The sequence below is a fragment of the Ctenopharyngodon idella genome, chromosome 4 (genome assembly GCF_019924925.1).
Source record: "Ctenopharyngodon idella isolate HZGC_01 chromosome 4, HZGC01, whole genome shotgun sequence".
Taxonomy (NCBI): Eukaryota; Metazoa; Chordata; class Actinopteri; order Cypriniformes; family Xenocyprididae; genus Ctenopharyngodon; species Ctenopharyngodon idella.
In genome coordinates this window covers 16,478,503-16,500,093 of record NC_067223.1, presented here as the reverse complement: position 1 = coordinate 16,500,093, position 21,591 = coordinate 16,478,503, and the positions used below count along the sequence as shown (strand labels likewise).

The following is a 21,591-nucleotide window of genomic DNA, read 5'->3' as shown; positions in this document are numbered from 1 at the left end:
TACCTAGGATAGCTAAGTCCTCTAAAGGAGGGAGAGCGTTTTCACATTTGGCTCCTAAACTCTGGAATAGCCTTCCTGATAATGTTTGGGACTCAGACTTGCTCACCCAGTTTAAATCTAGATTAAAGACGCATCTCTTTACCCAAGCATTCACATAGTGCATCTCTTATCAGATCAATTGCACATGACAATCTTTGCTTAATGTTATGAACAGCAGCTATGCTAATTATTCTCCATTTGCTTTTCCGTTTTACCTCGGGACGCCCGTTCCGAGGTGACTAGAGAGTACATCAGTTCCAGTTTGGATCCAGCCTCTTAAGAAGACCTCAGATGACCAACACTTTTGAAGAGACGCGGCCAACTCCTGCGAGGACTTCAGAAGATCTGGATCAACATGCACATTCGCAAATTTCTATATATCCTAATTATTGTTAATATGTAATTTAGGGGAGAATGCTGATCCTTGGAAATTTAACAATTACAATAGGGTTTCAGCGCTACACGCTTGAACCTCAAAAAAAAAAAAAAAAAAATCTCAGTTTTGGAAATGTAACAGTTGAGTTTAACATTTTTTGTTGAGCATCACATTTGATACATCAGGCTTTTATGGCTCATACAGTATAATATAGCGAGAATATGGAGGAAAAAACTGTTTAATTTTATTCAGAGACTCAAAAATATGCAATTTGCTGCAGATGCTGATATTTATAGACAAAAAGTAAGATGAAATTCTTATGCTTGGGTTGTTTTTAACCCAGCATTTAGTGTAGAAGATAGTGTGCAACAGGTTTTATCAACAGTTTTGATCAATTTAGAGGCTTTTATTTGTATCAAATATGATACAGTAGGCTTTATAGGGTTTGTGCCCAGACGCAACAAACCTTTTAATATAAACAAAACCCATAAGCCCGAGACATATTGTATACGCAAGCACACAGATGTTAATGTTTAGCCAACACCATGTGAACACAGAGCTAGTCTTGCTGCCATTGAATTAGTTAGCTAATTAGACTCCAGCTGTAAAGGTTAAGACACAAAAATTATCGTTATCAGCCGAGAAATACCCTAACCTCAATGAAAGGATCGCAGAAGGAAGCTCTAAACAAAACATCTGTAATAAACTCATCAGTCCAGCTGGAAAATCCATCTGTGATCCCACCAAGAGAAAAGATTCCCTCACACACACACACACACACACACACACAAACACACACACAAACACACACACACACACACACACACAGCGTAAGAAGACAATCTCTTCAATATGAAATATTAATACAGCCGGTCAGAGACAGAGACGTTCTCAACACCTGCAGTAACACGTCTCTTCTTCCTCCTCTCATTTCCTGTTCATGAATATTACACATTCATCTGCATCCCTCCATCTCCCTTTCTTTCCTTCTTTCTCTATGTGTGTTTCTTTACATTCCTTCTTTCCGAGGAAACCCCAGAGTGCACAAGGTCGCGTCACACAAACCTCAGCGGCCCTCTGAGTGTCTGATGAAACGAAATGAAATCTTGAATTCATGATGCTACGTCAATACTATAGTAACACTTTCTCTCTCTGCACACATTAACTTTATCGATGATGACGCACGTCTGCTTCTGGTGATATTTTATTTCTCTCTAGCATCAGACTTTAAGTGCACCAGTTTAGTATACCAAAAGTACAGTTGAAATGTATTTTTATTTAGCACATAAATATGTAAATGTATTTGTAGTATATTTAGCACAAAAAAAAAAAAAAAAATGCATTTCAAATACATTTTAGTATATTTTTTCACTAGGGTATTCTTTAGCTGTATTTGCGTTGGATTCTTGTGTTTTTAAAAAAGCAATGCAAATGCAAAAGGATGAAAAGAAAAATACTGTAATAATATATATATATAAATAAAAGTGTTTTTCTTAGAAATCTAATCTTTGGTTTCATATGTTTTTGAAAATAATTTCCAAACAGGGTCGTTGTCATTAACTAAAACTAAAACCATTAAAAATTTGAAATAAAAAAGCTGAAATATAATAAAATACAGATAGTAGTTGGAAAAACTTAAATGAAAATTAGAAATGTTGCCTTGGCAATAAACTATTTATAAGTTGAAGCACTAAAATTAATTAAACTATAAATAAATTAAAAATAAAACTAACTGAAGCTGAAATAAAAATAAATAATAGCAATATTTTGAAAAAAAATAAAATGACAACGTGAAGTGACTAAAAATTAAACAAATTAACATTAAAATATATAAAAGCATGAATATAAAAATAAAACCTTATTTAAAATATTAATAAAACTAAAATAACACTGTTTTCAACAAAAAGTCTCTAAAAGAAGTTAATGACTCTAAAAGAAAGTACAAATATAATATGTTGGTCTTATAGCTTCAATACAAGTGAGTGTTCAAAACTTCTTTAAAAACTTTTTCCAAAGATTTCAAAAATCAAACATTCTGGTATTTTTTATGAAATACTAATTACAGTAATTGATGGTCGAGAGGTATTTTTGATTCTGTTTTTTAAAATATATGATAGATACAAACAAAACAAGTCACATTGCTGACTCATGTACAACCACACACAGTTGACCCACAATGCAACACACACGCAGCACCAACAAGCCGCTTGAGGCCATGTGTCTATTACCATAACCACATTACCATGGTAAAATTGGTGTAATGAACAGCCTCAAGTGGCTTAACAGCAATAAATGACACCAATGTTCTGAAATAGTTTTAAGTTAAAAATCTAGAATTTTGAAGGAAGGAAGGAAGGAAGGAAGGAAGGATGGATGGATGGATGGATAGATAGATAGATAGATAGATAGATAGATAGATAGATAGATAGATAGATAGATAGATGGATAGCTTATTGTCATTTCATAACTTCAAATGTGACTAACCAAATCAGAAATTAAAGTTTTAACTGTGTTTTGTAAAACTTAATCTACTGTCTTTCTTTCTCTCATGTATTTATAAGAGTTTTTTTTTTTTTTGAGTTCAACATCTCATTAATGTCGTACACAAGTGTTTCAGAGCTCAGAAAACATGAGCTAATAGTTTTGCATAATTCAGAACAATGGTTGTAACGATAAATTGCTTCATTTTCTCCCTGTCTGAGGTAATTTGCTTTTCATTGTAAACATGTATCAGTATACCTGGTTCATCACGCTGAGGGGCGTTCATCCGTTCTTACAAAGAGCTAAGGAAATGACTCAACAATCAAATTAAACTCCAAGCCGATCACACACACACACACACACACACACACACACTCCCCGCTTGATTTCTCTTGTTGTTAAAAGTAACTTGGATAATGAAAGGAAGGGTAAAACCTTTCACAATGACATTTAGTCCAAAAATCATTCTCCAAACTTTGAATCTTCATTCAGCCAAAAACAATCTGCAGGCCGTCAAGCATGAATGTGATGCCAGATTTGGAATAATTGGAACACTGGAAAGAAGTGTGTGTGTGTGTGTGTGTGTGTGTGTGTGTGTGTGTGTGTGTGTGTGTGTGTGTGTGTGTGTGTGTGGTGATTGAAAACCCCTCCAAGCGGTTCAAATATTAAAACCACAAGGCGGCTGTTGCTTTGCATATTTCACTGCATGTGCTCAAAAATCTGCTGTTTTCCACTGATCCAGAAAAACCAAGTCAAACTGAGAGTTTAAAATGCTCTGTAGAAACACACACACACACACACACACACACACACAGCTCTCTTTAAGGGCCGTCCCATAAACAGCATCACTGACATGCTGTCAATTTTCAAAGACAATAATTTCGAGCAAAAACAATAGTGCTCCTATAATAGAAGTCAACGGGGAAAGTTGCCAGAGGGTGTGAAAAAACTAGAAGTGTGAAGCTCGTATTTCTGTTAAAGCACTTCCATGAATTATTCAATATAAACTTGTTTAAATCATCTTTTTGAGGTTGGACTTGTGTTCTAATTAGGTTTGCTGATGTAATTTCTGTGTTTAAAGTTTGATCCACGTAAACTGTGTTTTACTGTTAGTTGCGTTGTAGTAGATTATGTTAAAGTTCACACACACACACACACATATATATATATATCACACTAGTCTCATTTTAACACATTAAATTTGTGTAGCTTTACTTTCAAAGTTGTGCATTTAGAATTTCATTTTTCCATTCTAAGTTTTTGTTTATTACATTCTGGGGAATTCATCGAAAATTTCAATATGACATTTGCAATTGTTTTGCTATTTGGGCAAAACCGCACTTTTGCTTATGATATTGCTTAACAATATCATTTAATATAAGACAAAACTCATGGGAGAAAAATGGCCCTGTATATCTTGAATTAATAAATAGGCGCTTGCTGTCAAGGGGCTGCGGCCAGTAAAACTCAATGGTATTTTGGCACAAATTCATGACAAATTTGGAACAAAACTACACAAAGCAGAACAACACGCATCCCAGACGACATTAAACACAGGCTTACTGTTTAATTCTGGGTCTTGAAGCAAAACCGCTGCTATTTACATCTGAAACTGTACAAGTGTGTTGACATGAGGAGGAAAGAGACGTCTGGACCAGATCCTAATATCCCATTACTGAGCGAAGCAGAGTGTTTCCCCTGATCTCAGTATGAAATGTTATTAAACAGAGCTGGATTACACAGCAGACGAGGGTAATCTCTAATCTAACCTCAGCGCTGCCCACATAATCCCGCATAATCTGCCAGGATTACAGACAATAAAAACTTAAATCTCTTTAAACACTACTTTAAACTTTGAGCACACTTCTCAGAGCTCGTTATGAATCGCATGCATTATTAATCTGAATATATTAGGTCTTATAAATTTAAATACTTAGATGCACACGGATTGTGCATTAATTTCCATGGCAACCCACAGCCTGACATTCGAACTCAATAACATGATCTTTCCTCCCAAATGAGTTCCTTAATGAGGAGGAGGAGGATTTCATTTAATCCGGTTATATATTAGCAAAGTCAACATAAAGTTGTTCTTTTATTTCATTAAAGCCGTAAGAATATTATTGCTAGAGAATGTTATAGACTCTCTATTATCAGATTACTTCTGCTTTTAAAGAGATAAACTTAGAGATGCACGCAATTACAAAGCAAACACATGATGTTAAACAAACGTGATATGAGGAATCCAGCACAAATGTGAGGGATGTTAGGCTCATTTCGATGCTTTTTGTCAAATGCATTGATTGAGAAATGTGCTATTAAATGAAGGTTTAGTGCGATGACATTCTGGTGCTGTTGTATCTAGTAATACATCTACAAACATGCATTATCATTTACTCATGTGAGAGATGACGGATGTTTTTAGCATGACAATATGTAAAATCAAAGTCATGGATTCGACAAGAGGCAGATGAGGAAAAGCTGCACCACGAACTCAATAAAGCGCAACCTTCACTAGCCACAGACCAACCACCAACACGAGCCAAACCATTAACCCGCACATACATCACTGCTTATCACGATCAAACACAGCAGTCTGCCATGTATCGAACCAGATGCCGGATCAATGAGTGCTTACTGGACAAGGTTTTCCCTTTAAACACCTCCCATTCCTCATTCACTCATATATTACGGAGAGAATCGCAGGGATGATTCGCTTCCTGTCAAATCTATTAAGACGAATAAAGACACATTACTCACGACAGCCTGAGGAGGATATTAACTAACACTTCTTACTCGGTTTCTAATCTCCTGAATAATAAAACCACGTTACATCATGTGGGAAAGTGGATTATAAACACTCATCATTTTATAATCACTGCGTCTTCAAAACCGCTACATATTTGCTAAAAAAATAATCTGTGTCATATGATGTTTCTCTTCCCAGTACCAACAAGTATTGGAAAATAATACTACAGACTGTTTCACATTCGAGGAAAGTGTCAGTAATAAGGATAATCCAAGACAACTGTCAAGAAATGGGTCATATTTCAATAAAAATATATTTATAAATTATTATAAATATTAAATATACCATTTAAGTATATTTGGTATAATAATCTATAATATATCTATAATATATATATATATATATATATATATATACACACACACACACACACACATTCACTGTATGTATATTATATATATATATATATATATATAAAAATGGTATATTTAATATTTATAATTAACATTTATAATAATTTATAATATATATTATAATTTTAAATTATATAAATATTAAATATATCATTTTAATATATTCGGTATAATTATATTATTATTATAAATCATATATATATATATATATATATATATATATATATATATACATATATGGTATTTTTAAATGGTACATTTTTGTGAATGTAATGCATTTAATTAAAAATATTTTTTTCTACTTTTGTGTCCTTAATAATAATGAGAATGTGTGTGTGTTTGGGGGGGTGCTTAATTTCTAATATGAAATAATAGACTTCTTTTTCTTTATGTATTTTTCTTTTTCTTTTTTCTCTTTTTTTTTAGGGGTGAAACATGACCCAGCATTTCTTAAAGAGATTCAGCCAATATCTTAAATGACTTGCCGAGAGGAGTAAATAGGTTTGGGGAGTTTTTAAATCACTCGGTTTAAGATGAGAGATGAATTTGATCTTCAGAGAGAATGAGTTTGGTCTATGGAGAGAAATATGAGACATTTGTGTAACTTTAATAAAGTTCCTATGGCCCGCTGCTCTGTGCTGCACGCTGTAATTGCTAGATGAGGCATTCCTGCTTTGCATCCCAGCGGATCGTGTCTATATCAACCCACGCACAGAGAAACGGCGGCCGTCTGGTTACCTGAGCAACGAATTTCCGCCGTCCCTCCATTCATCACCATACACTGCAGTGTGATCCTCAAACACACACCGTTTACCCAGCGATCTTCACACCACACAAAGACACATTCTAGAACTCTCTGTTCTCGTGTGCAGATTGCCACTGGTTGAACAGAAAAGATTAACGTGCCCCTCAAAATGCATTCTGGGTGCTTACCTTGACTCCAGCAAGCAGATTTAGTGTAGTGTAACTCTGAAAGTCACAATTAAAAAATTAAAAAAAGCTTTATCATACACAATTTGCCAAAAGTTTAGAATAATTAAATTTTTGAATGTTTTTGAAAATCTCTTCGGCTCACCAAGGCTGCATTTATTTGATCAAAAATACAATAAAAATAGTGAAATATTATTACAATTTAAAATAGCTGTTTTTTATGTGAATATATAGTAAACTGTAATTTATTCCTGTGATCAAAGCTGAATTTTCAGCATCATTACTCCAGTCTTCAGTGTCACATGATCCTTCAGAAATCATTCTAATATGCCGATTTGCTGCTCAAAAAACATTTCTGATTATTATCAATGTTGAAAACAGTGGTGCTGCTTCATATTTTTGTGATACTTTTCTTCTGGATTTTTTAATGAATAGTTCAAAAGAACAGCATTTACTGTCACTTTTGATCAATTTTAATGCATCCTTGCTAAATTAAAGTATTAATTTCTTCTAAATTTAAAATTAATTTCTGACCCCAAACTTTTGAACAGTAGTGTATATTAAAATGCCATGTATTCCTCTGCACTATTAATGATCATGTGGTTTGTTAAAGAGAGGTGTGTTATTACTTTTCTAAGAGATGAGTCAAAAAATCAGAAAAAATCTTACATTGAGGAAGGACCCGAGCCATATCTGCAGAGACATGTACGGACCCTTTTCACTGGAGCCTGTAAGCAATTTGCTTCAGAAAAAGTGATTTTTGCAGTTCTGTTTGGTGCTGCCAGAGGCACAGAAATCGCTTAGAGCAGCTTTAGGTATAATTGCACATGTACGTGTTTGTGCACGCGTGTTTTTGTGTCCGTTCTGATGTTGAAATTCATCACTCTGTACCTGATTGTGTGCGTGTGCCCCGTCTTCAGAATGACAGCTCAACAGTACCAGCTGACTACTGCAGATCTGGAACCCAATCTCCATGTGCTCCCTGGGATCCTGTTCATTTCTCCATCCTGCCAGCAAAGAACATGCGTTTCTCTCTACTGCCTGGGAAGAAAAAAAAACAATTTGAGACATTTCTAGGTATGAATTAATCTCCTGAACACATCCTGCAAAAGTGGTGAGCGCTTCGGCTCAATTGCACTGCTGTCATCATTTTCTGAATTGATGTTACACCTTTAAAAGCGAGATTCTGGAGCTTTATATGCTGTTGAATGTAACGGAGGCTGTTGAATGTAGCGACTGACGCTAGAGACTGCAGTCTTTAGCCTCCTTATTAGAGCACCCGACCAGTGCTGCCAATTCAGCGATTGTGTCGCTAGATTTAGCGACTTCCCCACCCCTTTTGAGATTTTTTTCAAAAGCCTAGCAACAAATCTAGCAACTTCTTGGACAAACCTTATCTAGATTCCGTGACTCACCCACTGATCTATATTTATATTAATATAGATCAGTGGACTCGCCAGTATGACGTCATCTAGCATATAGCTACTTTCAGCTGGAAGCAATTGGCAACACTGCACCCGACTCCCATGCCAGCGGAACCAGGTTCAAGTCCCGCTTAGAGCGGGTGGTTCGAAAGGGGGGTACATTGGTGCCGTGACCCGGATGGGAGTAGGGAGACTAGAGACTGCGGTCTTTAGCCTTCTTTGTTAGAGCGCCCGACTCCCATGCTGTCGGACCAGGGTTCAAGTCCTGCTTAGAGCGGGCGGTTCGAACAGGAGGGGTTACAAACACTGGCCGTCTCATGGTATGGTCCTCCATCCCTAAAGCCGAATTCATATCCTATACCAAGTTGCATGTTTGACATGTTCCTAGTCTTATTTTGAGCACTTCAATGCATTCAGTTGCTGATGGATTTAATTGCTGTCAAGGAGAAACAGTAGAGGGATTGAAGAAATCTCACCCGAGAATTTATTTTCCTCCCAGCTAACAAAAATATGTTCTAAGAATGTTTTGCTAACATTCTCATTAAGTTTTACATTATTTCTGAATGTTCTCTGAACATTCAAAATGTCCAGTTTATGTTTTAAAAACTTTTTCTTGGTTATGCGAACATTAATGGAACATTCCATTTTATTATTCTTCAAACATTACTGGAATGTTACTTTTGAATGTTCTCTGAACATTCCGAAACAAGTAACATTTAAAAAATTTGAAAAGTTCCATGAATTATGTATAGATGTTTTGCGCTAACGTTTTGAGAGCATTATTGAAGACCAGATAACTTTCTTTTAATGTTACTGGAAGAATGTTTTTTCATAACTTTGCCACAATATTAGCTACAGTTCTGCGAACGTTTCCTGTTAGCTGGGATATAGTACATGACCAGAATTAGATACGAATCTGTGCTTATTTTAAAGTATTCCAGTACCCACAACAACCTGGACAGATGCACCTGCATATCAAGAGCCCTTTCCAGGAAACTTTGTGTCTTTGCCCTTGGCAGTGATGGTCTGTTTGTCTACATATCCCACTGTTCGCAACAGAGATGAGACATCAGCTGAAAAGGTGACTGGCACTTTGTAAGCAGCTCTGGTCCATCTGGTGAAATTGTGCATTTAATCCAATTTCTGAGGAGGTCTGAATTCATGTGTGAAAGCTGAAATGAGATGCACCCATTACACATACATTGAGGTCCGCTGATACAAACGTGGAAAGCATGCAAAAACGGCCTTTTGACAAGGTGCATTAATATATGGGAACTTTTTTTTTTAATATTCTATCAAAGATTACATTTGGATAAGACATTTTGTTTAGTTTTCTAAAGGGCCACTGAATGTCAGCATATGCTTTGTCACCAACAAATGAATTATTGTCAATATTTACTCACCATTATGTCATTTCAAACCCATAATAACAATAAATAATTATGTATTATTTATAAAGTACATTTCCCAAGCTCAAGGTCGCTGTAAAGAGTAGCAATAATATAGATGTATAACACAAATAAATACAAAACAAGCAAAACGAGACTAAATGGCAACAATAAAAAAACCAGAAAACTAATGAAAAGTAGGATGAAAATACCGTGAGAAGCTGAGAATTGGTGGAGAAATGATGATGATGTTAGGAAGATTCAATGGAAGTGAGTTCCATAATTTTGGAGATCTATTTTTTTCTATTAAAAACAAAATAATCTTTATGGATTTCGAACCAAATAATGAGGATCAGATGATCATTTCTGGACAATCTATTCCTTTAACAAAGAAGAACCAACATCCTTTTAATGCAAAATGAAAATTCCATGTGCTCCCTAAAGCATCCCAGATCAGTTTACCTGTGACTGAAAGCTCTTCCAGTGCTTGGCTGAGTTCGGACAGAGGTTTTGCCAATTCTGATGTAAGGACTGTTTGAGAGAGAAAGAGAGTGTGTGTGTAAAAGAGAAGAGGAAAACTGACATGGACAATATTGGTGAACAAACAATGTAGAGTCTTTGATGCAGCGTTGCGTCCCACATGGATCGAGCGCCGCAGACAGTGCGGGAGAGCCCTGGGAGATGAGCGCACATATCAGAATGCAGACAGAAACACCTGGGCCCCACAAATATCACAGCTCCTGCCTCCAATCTGTCTTTTACTCTTGTTTATGTCTCTCTACATCTCTCTTTCTTCCTGTGCGTTTATTAAAGGAAAAGTTCACAGAAAAAAGAAAATTACGTGATTATTTACTCACCCTCATGTCATTCCAAACCTGTGTGCTGTTATGTTTTCCTGTGGGACACAAAAGGAGGAATTTTTGCTTGGTTATTTCAGGACAAAGTCTCTTTAAAATCCAAAAAGGATGACAAAGCACCATTGAACTTGTGCTGTATATCGTAAAACAACATGGTTTAGAAGAGTAAATGAGGACAGTTTACTTTTTTAAATGAGAACTAACATTTTAATTATGCGACAGTGTTCAAACGGCAGCTGCAGGACCCCACTGTGATTAATAAATGCCATGCAAAGAACTGCACTATGTAGCTGTAGGACTCTTAGTCACCATATGTTGGAGAAAAACAAGCTAATGAAATAAAAGGAAAAACACACATGAATGCAAACTTCTTTTTGCACGCCAGCAGGAAAGTGTGCAGTTGTTTGGGAAACACTTGTGAGTTTTTGATTTTTTTTTTTTTAAAGAAAATCTAATGTGAAATGCCCATTGACGTCCTAAAGTCAAATTACACGGATACATACTGCCATCTAGTGACAATTTTATACAACTCAGATTTTTTCTCCTACTCTGTGGTGACTGTGGCCCCTGCTGACCGAAATGATGGCAGACTTCATTTACTCACCCTCGGGATGTTTACCTAGTTGTATCATAGCTCATGAATTACTAAATATTGGTGCACTGCACTATTAAACTTAGTTTAAATGTACTCATTCAATGTGAGAGGCGTCAATAGTCATTTTCACTTGTGAATGCCAGGTTTCTACCAAAATAAATGTGAAATTTTCAAAATATTGTATTAGTATTTGATTATTGCTCCTGAATTTTCTTAGTTCCTATAAAATGAACCACTTGCTATATTTCAGATTAGTAATTTAACATTTGCTTTTCTTGTGTTTATACACAACCGGTCAAAAATTTGGAAATGCTTTAAAGAAGTCTCTTCTGCTCACCAAAGCTGCATTTATTTGATCAGAAATACAGTAAAAATTGGCGTCCTGAGGTAAAACATAAAAACAAATGGAGAATAATTAACATAGCTGCTGTTCATAACATTAAGCAAAGATAGTCATGTGCAATTTATCTGATATGAGATGCAACTTAAAACAACTGTCAATGGAAATTAAATGATTTATTGTTGACAGCGAGGAAATCAACCCTACTTCTATTTACAAATTAAACTGCTGTTTACTGGATAAAAACCAGATGTGATTATGAGACTACATTACTTTATAAAAATCTTGCCTTAAAATCCCCCTATAGTGAAAATCAAGTTTATAATTTTGTTTGTTTTTAATATGCTTTAAGACAAACCATGTGCAAATTCATGTCAATACCATTGCTGAGTATTTTCTCTTTAAAACTGCAGTGAAAAAAAGACAGTGGCTGCGTCTAAAAACTGGAAAATGCTGTCTTCGGAGGACACATTTCAAGATAGGAATGCATCAAGGCACGTTCAAATCGAAAGTTAGTTTCACTTCCTGTTTCCTGAGATACCTTCATCTGATCGATTTTTGAAGGCAGCATAGATGTATCCTTCACTGCCTTTGATATCCCACAATCCTGTGCGTTCCATTCTGTGACAGTTGAGCTAGAAAAATAAAGATGGCGTCCAAAAGTTGCGTTTGCTGGTCAGTTTGTGTGTAAATGTACGTTTTTGACCAACGTTTCCCACTTTTGATGTCATTTCTAGCGAGAAATTACTACTGTAGTAATTAAATATTTGTTTAGTTCTCACCAAAGCTTGCGCTATTTTGCTGTAGATCATTAAACTGTTACGCTACCTCAGAAGTTTGTCTGAAATCAGTTTGGTGAGGTGCCTTTATGCACAAACGCTGCCTTACAAGTCACTGCCTGATAAGGCAGCAAGGCAACAAGTCAGCTACCTATGTTTTCGGATGCAGCCAGTCTCAAACCCGCAGTTTGAAATCGCTGGTGTTTGTGACGTCACAAACTACCTTGTAACCAATCTCGTCAACGTGTCAGCGGGCTTTAGCATATCATTAACAGCAAACTAGCAGGGGAGTCTCAAGAGAAACCAGGTTATCCTGGTATATTTTTCTGTTGATATCAAAATTAGCAATATGGTGTATGATGTATATCACAATGTTATGATGAACTTTCTTCACTGACGTTCTGAGTTGTTAAAGCGTTTGTAAGGATACTGATTGTCAGAAGGCAGCTATCTGACTCTGAGATAGCGAACGGGAACATGGTTTGTGTAACATTAGCAACACATTATTGTTTGATAACATAGTCAAGCAAAAGACTAATCATATTAATTACCGTTATGTGTCCGATGTTGTAAAGAGCGATACCACTGTGCACCATTTACCTCAGTAAGTTGACCGAGTGGATCTCTGAGCTGGCGTGAGCGAAAGGAGGCGGGGCTAATTTGCATATTCATTGTTCCGCGTATACTAAATGAGGCAAGGGTGTCGAGTTACATTCAAGCTATTTTAAGGCATGATGAAACTTTTTTCACAGGCAGAAACATTTTGGTGATCAAAGATGAGTTTTATGGAATAAAATGATTGACTACAAGGGGACTATAAGAGAATATAGTCAACAAAGTAAACAAGTTAGTTGCAAACTAACTAGTAGTTACTAATTCACTAATGTTTGCCTCAATTTAAGTAAGACTTTATACTGAGCAGCTGCAACTGTCCCATGTGATCATTTCCTGGTTTCGATTCTTTGTAATATGACATGGAGGGAGGAGTCGTTTGCTGAGGTTTCTACTGAAATGAAAGTGAACGAAATGAAAGAGTTGGGTCTTGTGTGGAGAAGTAAAGCAGGTCTCATAATATCTCTAACAGGAGAGCAAAGTAAATTTATTTGGTTATTATTATTAGTCGAGTGACTCTGGGGATTATTTACAGTCATGTCAGATGCTTTGTCCTTCCTGGAGGAGGACTTGACATGCCTCATCTGTTGTGATGTATTCACTGATCCGGTCACTCTGAAATGTAGCCACAGTTTGTGCTCTGAATGCCTCCAGCGTTTCTGGAAAACTCAAGAAGTGCCACAGTGTCCGGTCTGCCGTAAGGAATGCTCACACGACGAGCCCACCAAGAGCCTGGCATTCAAAGCTCTCTGTGAATCCTTCAAGACCAGAAAACCCACAGCTGTTTCAGGAGACGTTTGTCCACTGCATAAAGAAACACTCAAACTCTTCTGCTATGATGACAAGCAGCCCATCTGTGTGGTCTGTTACACTTCAAAGCAGCATGAAAATCACAAGTGTTCTCCTGTTGAGGAGGCTGCTGTGAATTTAAAGGTAGGAGAAGTTTGGAATCTAATCTGAGTTTTGGTTTTTTCAAGCTTATTATTAAGAGTTTATTCTGTGATTCCAGGAGACTATCAAGGAACAAATAGACAAAATGCAGGTGACCATCGATGACCACATGAAAGCCAAAAAGAGCTGTGTGGAAGAGGTTGAGCTCATTAAGGTACGTGGTTAGTGTTTTAGTCAGTACAATTATTGTTAGAAAGGCCGAGTTCTGTGTGCATGCACTACTTTCTGCCAGTCATCAGCATTAGCTGGTGGGACTGAACAGAAGGTGCGAGCGAGACTGTGGGTGCAAACTGTGCATCAATAAACTATGTAAGTTGAATGTTTACCAAGTAAATGATAAATGCTGGTTAAGGAGTTTGTAAAGCATGAATGCAATGTCTTCCTGTCACTAAGCAATGAGTATTTATCAATGTTGAAGCCAGCAGGGGCTCCTAGCCATAAATTTAGGTAGGGCAGATTCTGGGTCTTAGCGCTTGTTTATGATAAGCATTTTGTAAGCTTTATCCTAAATGCTGAACACAACAGACACACTTTTGGCAGAATTCTAATGTCCTTGTGTTATTCAGCCTGAGGGTGGCGCTCTAATGATGATTGACATAGAATGCCATCTTAGAATTGCCTTAATGTCGTATTTATTGTGTCCGAATGTTGTTTTAGAATATTACAAGTTAGCAATTCAGAACAAACATAAAACAAACGAACACAACAGAACTACTGTATATTCACATGAGCAGGTTTAAACTAAAGGATTTACACCTTCATTAATCTGATACGCTACTCCACACAGGTTACTGACCTGATGCAGACACATAACTGAAGGGCTCTGAGACCGGATGCCCCACTAAGGGGCCGTTTACACGACATTGTTTTAAACTAAAAACGATTTTTCCACTTTTTGGCCGTTCATTTATGTGACAATGGTGTTTTGGTGGCGTGAAAACGCAACCTTTTGAAAGTGGGTTTGAAAGTGGAAGTTTTTGAAAACGATACCGTTGTCATCTCCGTGTAAACTGCAAAAACGTTTGTGTGAAAACGGTGACGCATGCACGTGTGTATTACATTTAGTCTATTCACCTTATTTTTCAACGCAGAAGTAAGGTGATTTCTGTGAATGCACGAGACTTCCGATTTATTTATTTATTCCGATTTACAGGGAAATAACGAGAAGAATATCAAAGTGCAGTAAGCTAAAAATAAGGTGGATTGGCACGCTCGAGGTAAGTGCTCTGTAAAAGTATGCGTATATGCACATGCGTGTAGTCTTTCTTTACAAAGTGACATCGCCAACTACTTGTCTGGCATGCGTAATACAACGTTTTTTAGTCATGTGCATGGATAGTTTTGATAGATTTTTTTTTGTCATCTGTACAAAAAAAAAAAAACTTTTCCACTTTTAGTACATCATTGTCATGTAAACATACCCTTAGTAATAGAGTTGTCAAAAGTACCGACTTCGGTACGAATCGGTACTGAAATTTTAAAAATGTGACGCTTTGAGCGGATTTGTAAACACCTCTGATTGGCCATTGTTTTGACGCGCTCATCAGATATGTCTGTGATTGGCTGCAATGATCAACGCACGGGAGCATTTGAAAGCACATGGAACTGTTTGAATTTGAAAGCGCTTTGAAAGCGGGAGCGTTTGAAAGTCTATCAGGGGACTGATCAGTGATAAACGCCTGCTTTCAAATGCTCCCGTGTGTATCTGTGTAAGCACTCAGTGAAAAGCGTCATTGATGACCATTTACAACGTTTTTGAAGTGTTGATCATTGAAGCCAATCACAGACATATCCGATGAGCGCATCAACACAATGGCCAATCAGAGGTGTTTACGAATCCGCTCCACAGCGCTCAAAGTGTCACATTTTTAAAATTTCAGTACCGACTTGGTAGCAAAGTCGGTAGTTTTGACAACTCTACTTAGTAACATGAATACATGCCTGCTGAATCCATGCGCTACATTTTAATATATCCTGCTCACTGTACAACTTAAAATAGTCTAGAAAATCTGAAAAATATTTGTTGCAATATGCTAACACATTTATAATTTATTATTAATTCAGTGTATATAGAGGTCTATATTTAGATTAATGTTTTGGAGGGGCTTTGCCCCACCTGCACATACAGATGAGCCACAGCTGGTTGAAGCTGTTTATCGCGCACTGATGAGCGCACATGAATGTGCCGATTATGTTCAATAATACTTGCAATTTGTGTATATGCAACCAGTGTTTTGTTTGTATATGTGTGATCATCACATTAACAGCTGAAACACTTGCTATTTCAAGTTTACACGATGTTTCTAAATGCTTGCAGTTCATTTAAATTACATCATAAATATTTTCAGTTTTGAATGTTTTACCATTTCTGACCAAGTGGTGGCGCTGCATAAGAACATTGTTGCTTGTATATTGATTCCTTTATTTTGTTCTAAACTTTAACCTGAGAATTTCTTTACTTGAGAGATTTGTATCTGTTTATGGAAATAATGTTTGTGTAATATTACTCAAAACATATTTGTTAATATATATCTTTATTCCTTTCCTTTTGTAGACCAAACACACACACATCCACACACTATTAAGTTGTAAAGCCTGTGTACTGCTGTGTTGTGTACAGCCAAAGACTGTCAACAAATAAACTTCCTTTGCATGGAACTGATCAAATCCAGTGTGTTCTGACCGACACCCCATTGAGGAAAGCTAGATATGAACCATCACCCAATAAAGTCCAACCTTTACAGTCCTATTATGGAAACATTATGTTAACAGAAACGATTAAACCTTCTTAAACCATTTCAGGAACACACTAGTGTGGAAGAAAACAAGATCAAGAAGGAATTTGAGAAGCTCCATCAGTTTCTTAGAGATGAGGAGGAGAAACAGATCAGAGCATTGCGTAAAGAAATGGAACATCGAGATGAGAAACTCAAGACCAGAATAACGGGTCTGTCCAAAAAGATATCAGACCTGTCTGAGAGGATGGCAGCTCTCTGGCAGCAACTGGAAGCTGAAAACATCACATTTCTCCAGGTACAGATAGGATACACATAACACCAGAAACCAAAGTCGATCAGAGAGCTGTAATCTGAAGTAAACGTGTCTGATAATCAATGTTCATTGTGTTTGCGCACACACATATGACTGAGCACTAATTACTTTTTTATTTCTATTTCAGAATTACACTGATGCATTAAAAAAGTGAGTCTTTTACCAATTAGCATTTTGATACAGCTGCAATCCCATACCAAAATATCTTAAATATCAAAAAATGTATCCAAATATCTCACTGTTTATGTACAGACTCAAAAACTCATCAGTACCAAAGATGACCCCTGTAAGAGAGGAATATCAACACCATCCCATTCAGACAATGATCTTCACCACCTGGGCCAGAATGCAGAACATTGTGGGACAGCGTAAGTAATAACGCCTCCTTATAGACTTGGATTGTTTACATAATTGACTAACCCAAATGTTGTTCCAAATCATATGCTGTTATTATTGGAACACAAATGGAAAATTTTGTGCAGCTCTTTACCATACAGTTTATGGTGACCAGAGGCTGGAAAGATCCAACAAGGACAAAAATGTATATTGGTGTATTTATGTGTTTTGTATTGGAGTGTGTTATGTATTCAGAGTAGCATGAAGGGTGCAGCTAGCTAGTGTAATTTAGGTAAGAGAACCAGTGGTAAAGGAGGGAAGCAGAAGGGAAAACGGAGACCGTGTTTGTTTGAATTACATGGCTAATTAAAGCTGCAAACAGCGATGAAAGGGCCCTCACACCTGGGCCAACACCACCCAGTGGCTTTAGGAGAACAGAGCACGGTGGGTAATATGCATTTAAGTATATAAATATAGGAGGACTAAGTCAGTCATTTATATTTTCCACACTTCCTGCTGCCAGCAGGTGGTGATATGACTATAACTAAATTTTGGTGTGTAGATGTCTTCAGGCCAGGACTCTTATCAAACATGTGAAGTTGGAGGCAGATTGGACATTACGCTTGAGTTACAACAACTTCCTGTTTCATGGCGAAACATCAAAATTTGTCAGGCCACCACGGACACGCCCTTCAGCGAAAACTCAAGATCTTCGCAATTTAACGTCGCAAAGGCCATTAGATTAGACTGACCAAATATGACGTCGATCTGATTAAAATTCTAGGAGTTCGTTAAAATACAACATCTGGAAATGGCAAAAACTCAACCAAAAAAAAAAAAAAAAAAAAAGAGAGAAAATTCAAAATATTTGACTTCCTGTTGGGTTTTCAGATTTGCACCCAGGGACTTTTTTGTAGGTATTGGGCTGTTACATTTATCTAGACCTGTACGTGAAATGTAGCGCAAAGGGCGCTTCATTGAAATTTTGTAGGTGGTGCTATTGAGCCATTTTGGCACACCTAATTCTGAAACCCATATCAGACGTAAATTCACCACTCGCGTGTGTGCAAAGTTTCATGAAAATAGGGTCCATCACACCATCGGTGCTCGGGCCCTAAAAATGCTGTTAGAATATCTTGATTTTTTTCTGAGGAATTTTATATAAATGAATTGAATGATGTCACGTGTCAGCTGCAGCCGTCTTCCTTTCTTTAGTGGCATGGATGCCATGAAAGAACCATAGCAGAAAGTTTGTCTGTCTTTTTGGACAAAGCCTCTGGTCACCATCCAGAAAAAATAACAACAAAAACACATATACCGACATTGGTAGTGGTACACTGGTACTGGCGCTGTAGTTTACTCTCATCTGTGTTTACAGCTCCAGTGACTCTTGACCCAGACACAGCCTCAGATAAACTGATGGTGTCACAGGATTGCACCAGTGTTCAGTACGTGGAAAAGAGACTGAAAGTGTCTGACAACCCAAAGAGGCTGTATGTGGGAGTGCTGGCCTCACAGGGCTTCAGCTCGGGTCTGCACTGCTGGGACGTAGAGGTGGGAGACAACAAAAACTGGACGCTGGGAGTGGTGGGGGAAACAGTGAACCGCAAATATCTTTACAAAATGGATCCAATGAGTCGTTTTTGGTGTTTTCGTTACGTGGATAGGAAATACAAGAAAGGTAACAAACCTGCCAAAGATATTGATAACAATGAGAGGCCAAATATCATCCGACTGCAGCTGGACTTTCACAAAGGAGTCCTGAGATTCACTGAACCCTTCAGAAACAGAATTTTGTGCACCTTCACCGGTGGATTTCCAGAGAGGGTGTTCCCATATTTCTGCACTGGAGATTTGAGAAAGCCACTTAATGTTTTTCCGGCAAATAAACAACAACTGTAAACCACAACTAACAAGACATTTTTTTACACGTTGTGTTTTGTGCATGTGCCATGTTCCTTTAAAACAAAGGACATTAGGTTTGATAATCTATCAAATGCCATGCATCATGCATTTCTAAGTGTGAAGTAGGGCTGCACGATATATCATTTTAGCATCGATATCGCAATGTGTGCATCCGCAATAGTGACATCGCAGGATGTGCGCTTTCTAGTCTAGTATAGGAATTGTTAATCCGTACGCACCAGATGCACCACAGTTCAAAACGCATGTGATTCTCGGATTAATTGCAAAGTTTGACCATCATACAATGAACATTTATCATTTGCACGTGTTTTTGGTCCTGTCAGTTTAAACATTCAAGCGATTTTAAACCATTTGAGCGCAAGATGGCGCGAAAGAGAGCTCAATTCTGAATGTGCAGCTGTTTTCTGTGCGCACAGAGCCACGCAGATGCACGTGAACACCGAATTCCTTTCCCTTCAACATGTGCCCGAACGGACACATACACGCAAAAAAAAATTCAAAATGCACATGGATGTGTAACAGTATTTTGGATCCGCGCAGTCAGTCTTAAAGTGACAGCAGCCTAATATTCCTGCTGCTTTCTGTGTTGTGAATGTTATTCAAACAACAAAAGACAAAGAGAAAAATCACTTTTGTAGCTTTAACACAGATTAGTTATATTTAATTGACTATGCAGTGTTATTTTTCATTTGATAATTCAATTTCTGTACATGAATACTATTAGACTTACCTGAAAAATATAAAGCACTGTTTATTTCATTAGTATCTTTGTTCTATTATGTTTTTCTATGCTTGTAATTTGTACATTATTTTCTATGCATATTCACTCGCCTACAAAATCACCCCAATGATTCTAGAATGATTAATTCTTTCCAAATGGAGGTATTCAGGTCATCTGGTGATTTATTTTCCATATCGCAGAATATAGCACAGAAAAACAAAATATCACAGTGTCATTTTTTTTTCCAATGTCATGCGGCCCTAGTGTGAAGTATTCTAATAATGTTTGGGGCCACTGTATGTTGTGAAGGAAATTTTTAATTAATCATTACTGACATTCCCTTTTCTTGCAGGATTAAAATTTATGCTTTTGAATAGTAAATGTTGAAAATAGTAAATATTGAAAATATTTGCATGAAAGTTTATTGCATATAATATAATAAAGATGAAAAAAAATCTAGATAGTTGTCTGAATATATATATATATATGCTGAAGTATCGAGGAATCCAAATTTGCTTTTACATAGTAACAGAGAATTATACATATGAAGAACCAATCTTATTACAGAAAAATTACGTAATGAATTGTGTCACCTTTGCCATGCACTTATTCTATATAAACTGTTGTACTCTTTTGGCCATAATTAAAGCATATTCAAAGGCATTGTGTGGAGTCTGTCTGGTTACTGCTGCCCAGCAGGTTAGTGGAACAACAGAGACCTTCTTCCCAAGATATACTGTTCAAAAGGGGCGAGACATCGCCCGACTCGAAGCAGGTGTCGAAGTGGAGACACATAGAAGAGTATAAATTTGTGTCGAAGTGAAGAAGCCCCATTTAGCTTGATTCAGGTGTGTAGGGGAAATCTACCACAATGTCAAGCCTTGCACACTCATGCACACAGGTGATGCATTAATAATTAGTAGAGATGCATTGGCTGGAGATATTTATCAGCTGATTTTTGACCAATTTTAAACCATCGGCATATCGGTTATAGCATGAAACTGACCGATATTACAAACCGATAGTTAATTAATTAACTGTGTGAAGGCACTGAGTTGTATAATGTCTTTTAGTGGGGAAAAAGCAGACAATATTTTTGTGAAGGAGCAAAATTAATACTTGATAATTAAAGCAACAGCACTGGAATTATGCATCAATCCATGTTCAATGAAAGTGATTTGATGACGCAGCAATAAACTAACTAGTATACCTTAATGCATGTGTTTTTGAACTTAATTTCTAATTTGTGATATTACTGAATTTCAGTGTGGTGATCACATCTTACTGGTCCAGGGTAAAGGGCTCGACCTCGGGTGCTGCTGGTGTTCTGTGGCATTTTCTCCTTTCTGATATTGGTTATACTGTGGAAGATAACACAAGAACTGCTCTGATTAAACTCTCATGTCATGAAGACAAATAAACCATGAGCTGTCATAAATATTCCTACCTGAGGGTGTATGTCAACATAATTAGCTTCATATTCTCCAAGGGCTGCAAAAACTGTGCATTAGGCTATTTATCCAAGGGAATAGTGATAGTGTATTAATATATTTAACTAGCAAATAGTTTCACCTGGCGGTAAACAAACACTCGTGAACAGAAATCGTCTGCCTGAGGTAACCA

At 36.9% G+C, this 21,591-nt stretch overlaps 2 protein-coding genes across 3 annotated transcripts in view; one reads left to right on the top strand and one right to left on the bottom strand.

Moving 5' to 3' along the window:
- The window catches only part of ptn (pleiotrophin), a 44,163-nt gene extending 36,205 nt beyond the window's left edge, over window positions 1–7,958 (bottom strand). The window contains exon 1 of the mRNA XM_051890742.1: window positions 7,880–7,958. The gene's annotated coding sequence lies outside the window, so the exon portion shown is untranslated. The remainder of the gene's footprint in view (window positions 1–7,879) is intronic.
- Window positions 7,959–13,369: 5,411 nt separating this feature from the next.
- trim35-14 (tripartite motif containing 35-14) lies at window positions 13,370–20,631 on the top strand. 2 transcript variants are annotated; one of them, XM_051890739.1, is made up of 6 exons: window positions 13,370–13,916; window positions 13,993–14,088; window positions 16,737–16,967; window positions 17,113–17,135; window positions 17,238–17,353; window positions 18,700–20,631. In XM_051890739.1, the coding sequence occupies exons 1-6, from the start codon at window positions 13,521–13,523 to the stop codon at window positions 19,221–19,223; spliced, it is 1,386 nt and encodes a 461-aa protein (XP_051746699.1). In that variant the 5' UTR covers window positions 13,370–13,520; the 3' UTR covers window positions 19,224–20,631. The 2 variants fall into 2 exon arrangements, with proteins under 2 accessions (XP_051746699.1, XP_051746700.1); XM_051890740.1 differs by lacking the exons at window positions 13,370–13,916; window positions 13,993–14,088 and having other exon boundaries at window positions 16,587–16,967.
- The last annotated feature ends 960 nt before the right edge of the window (window positions 20,632–21,591 follow it).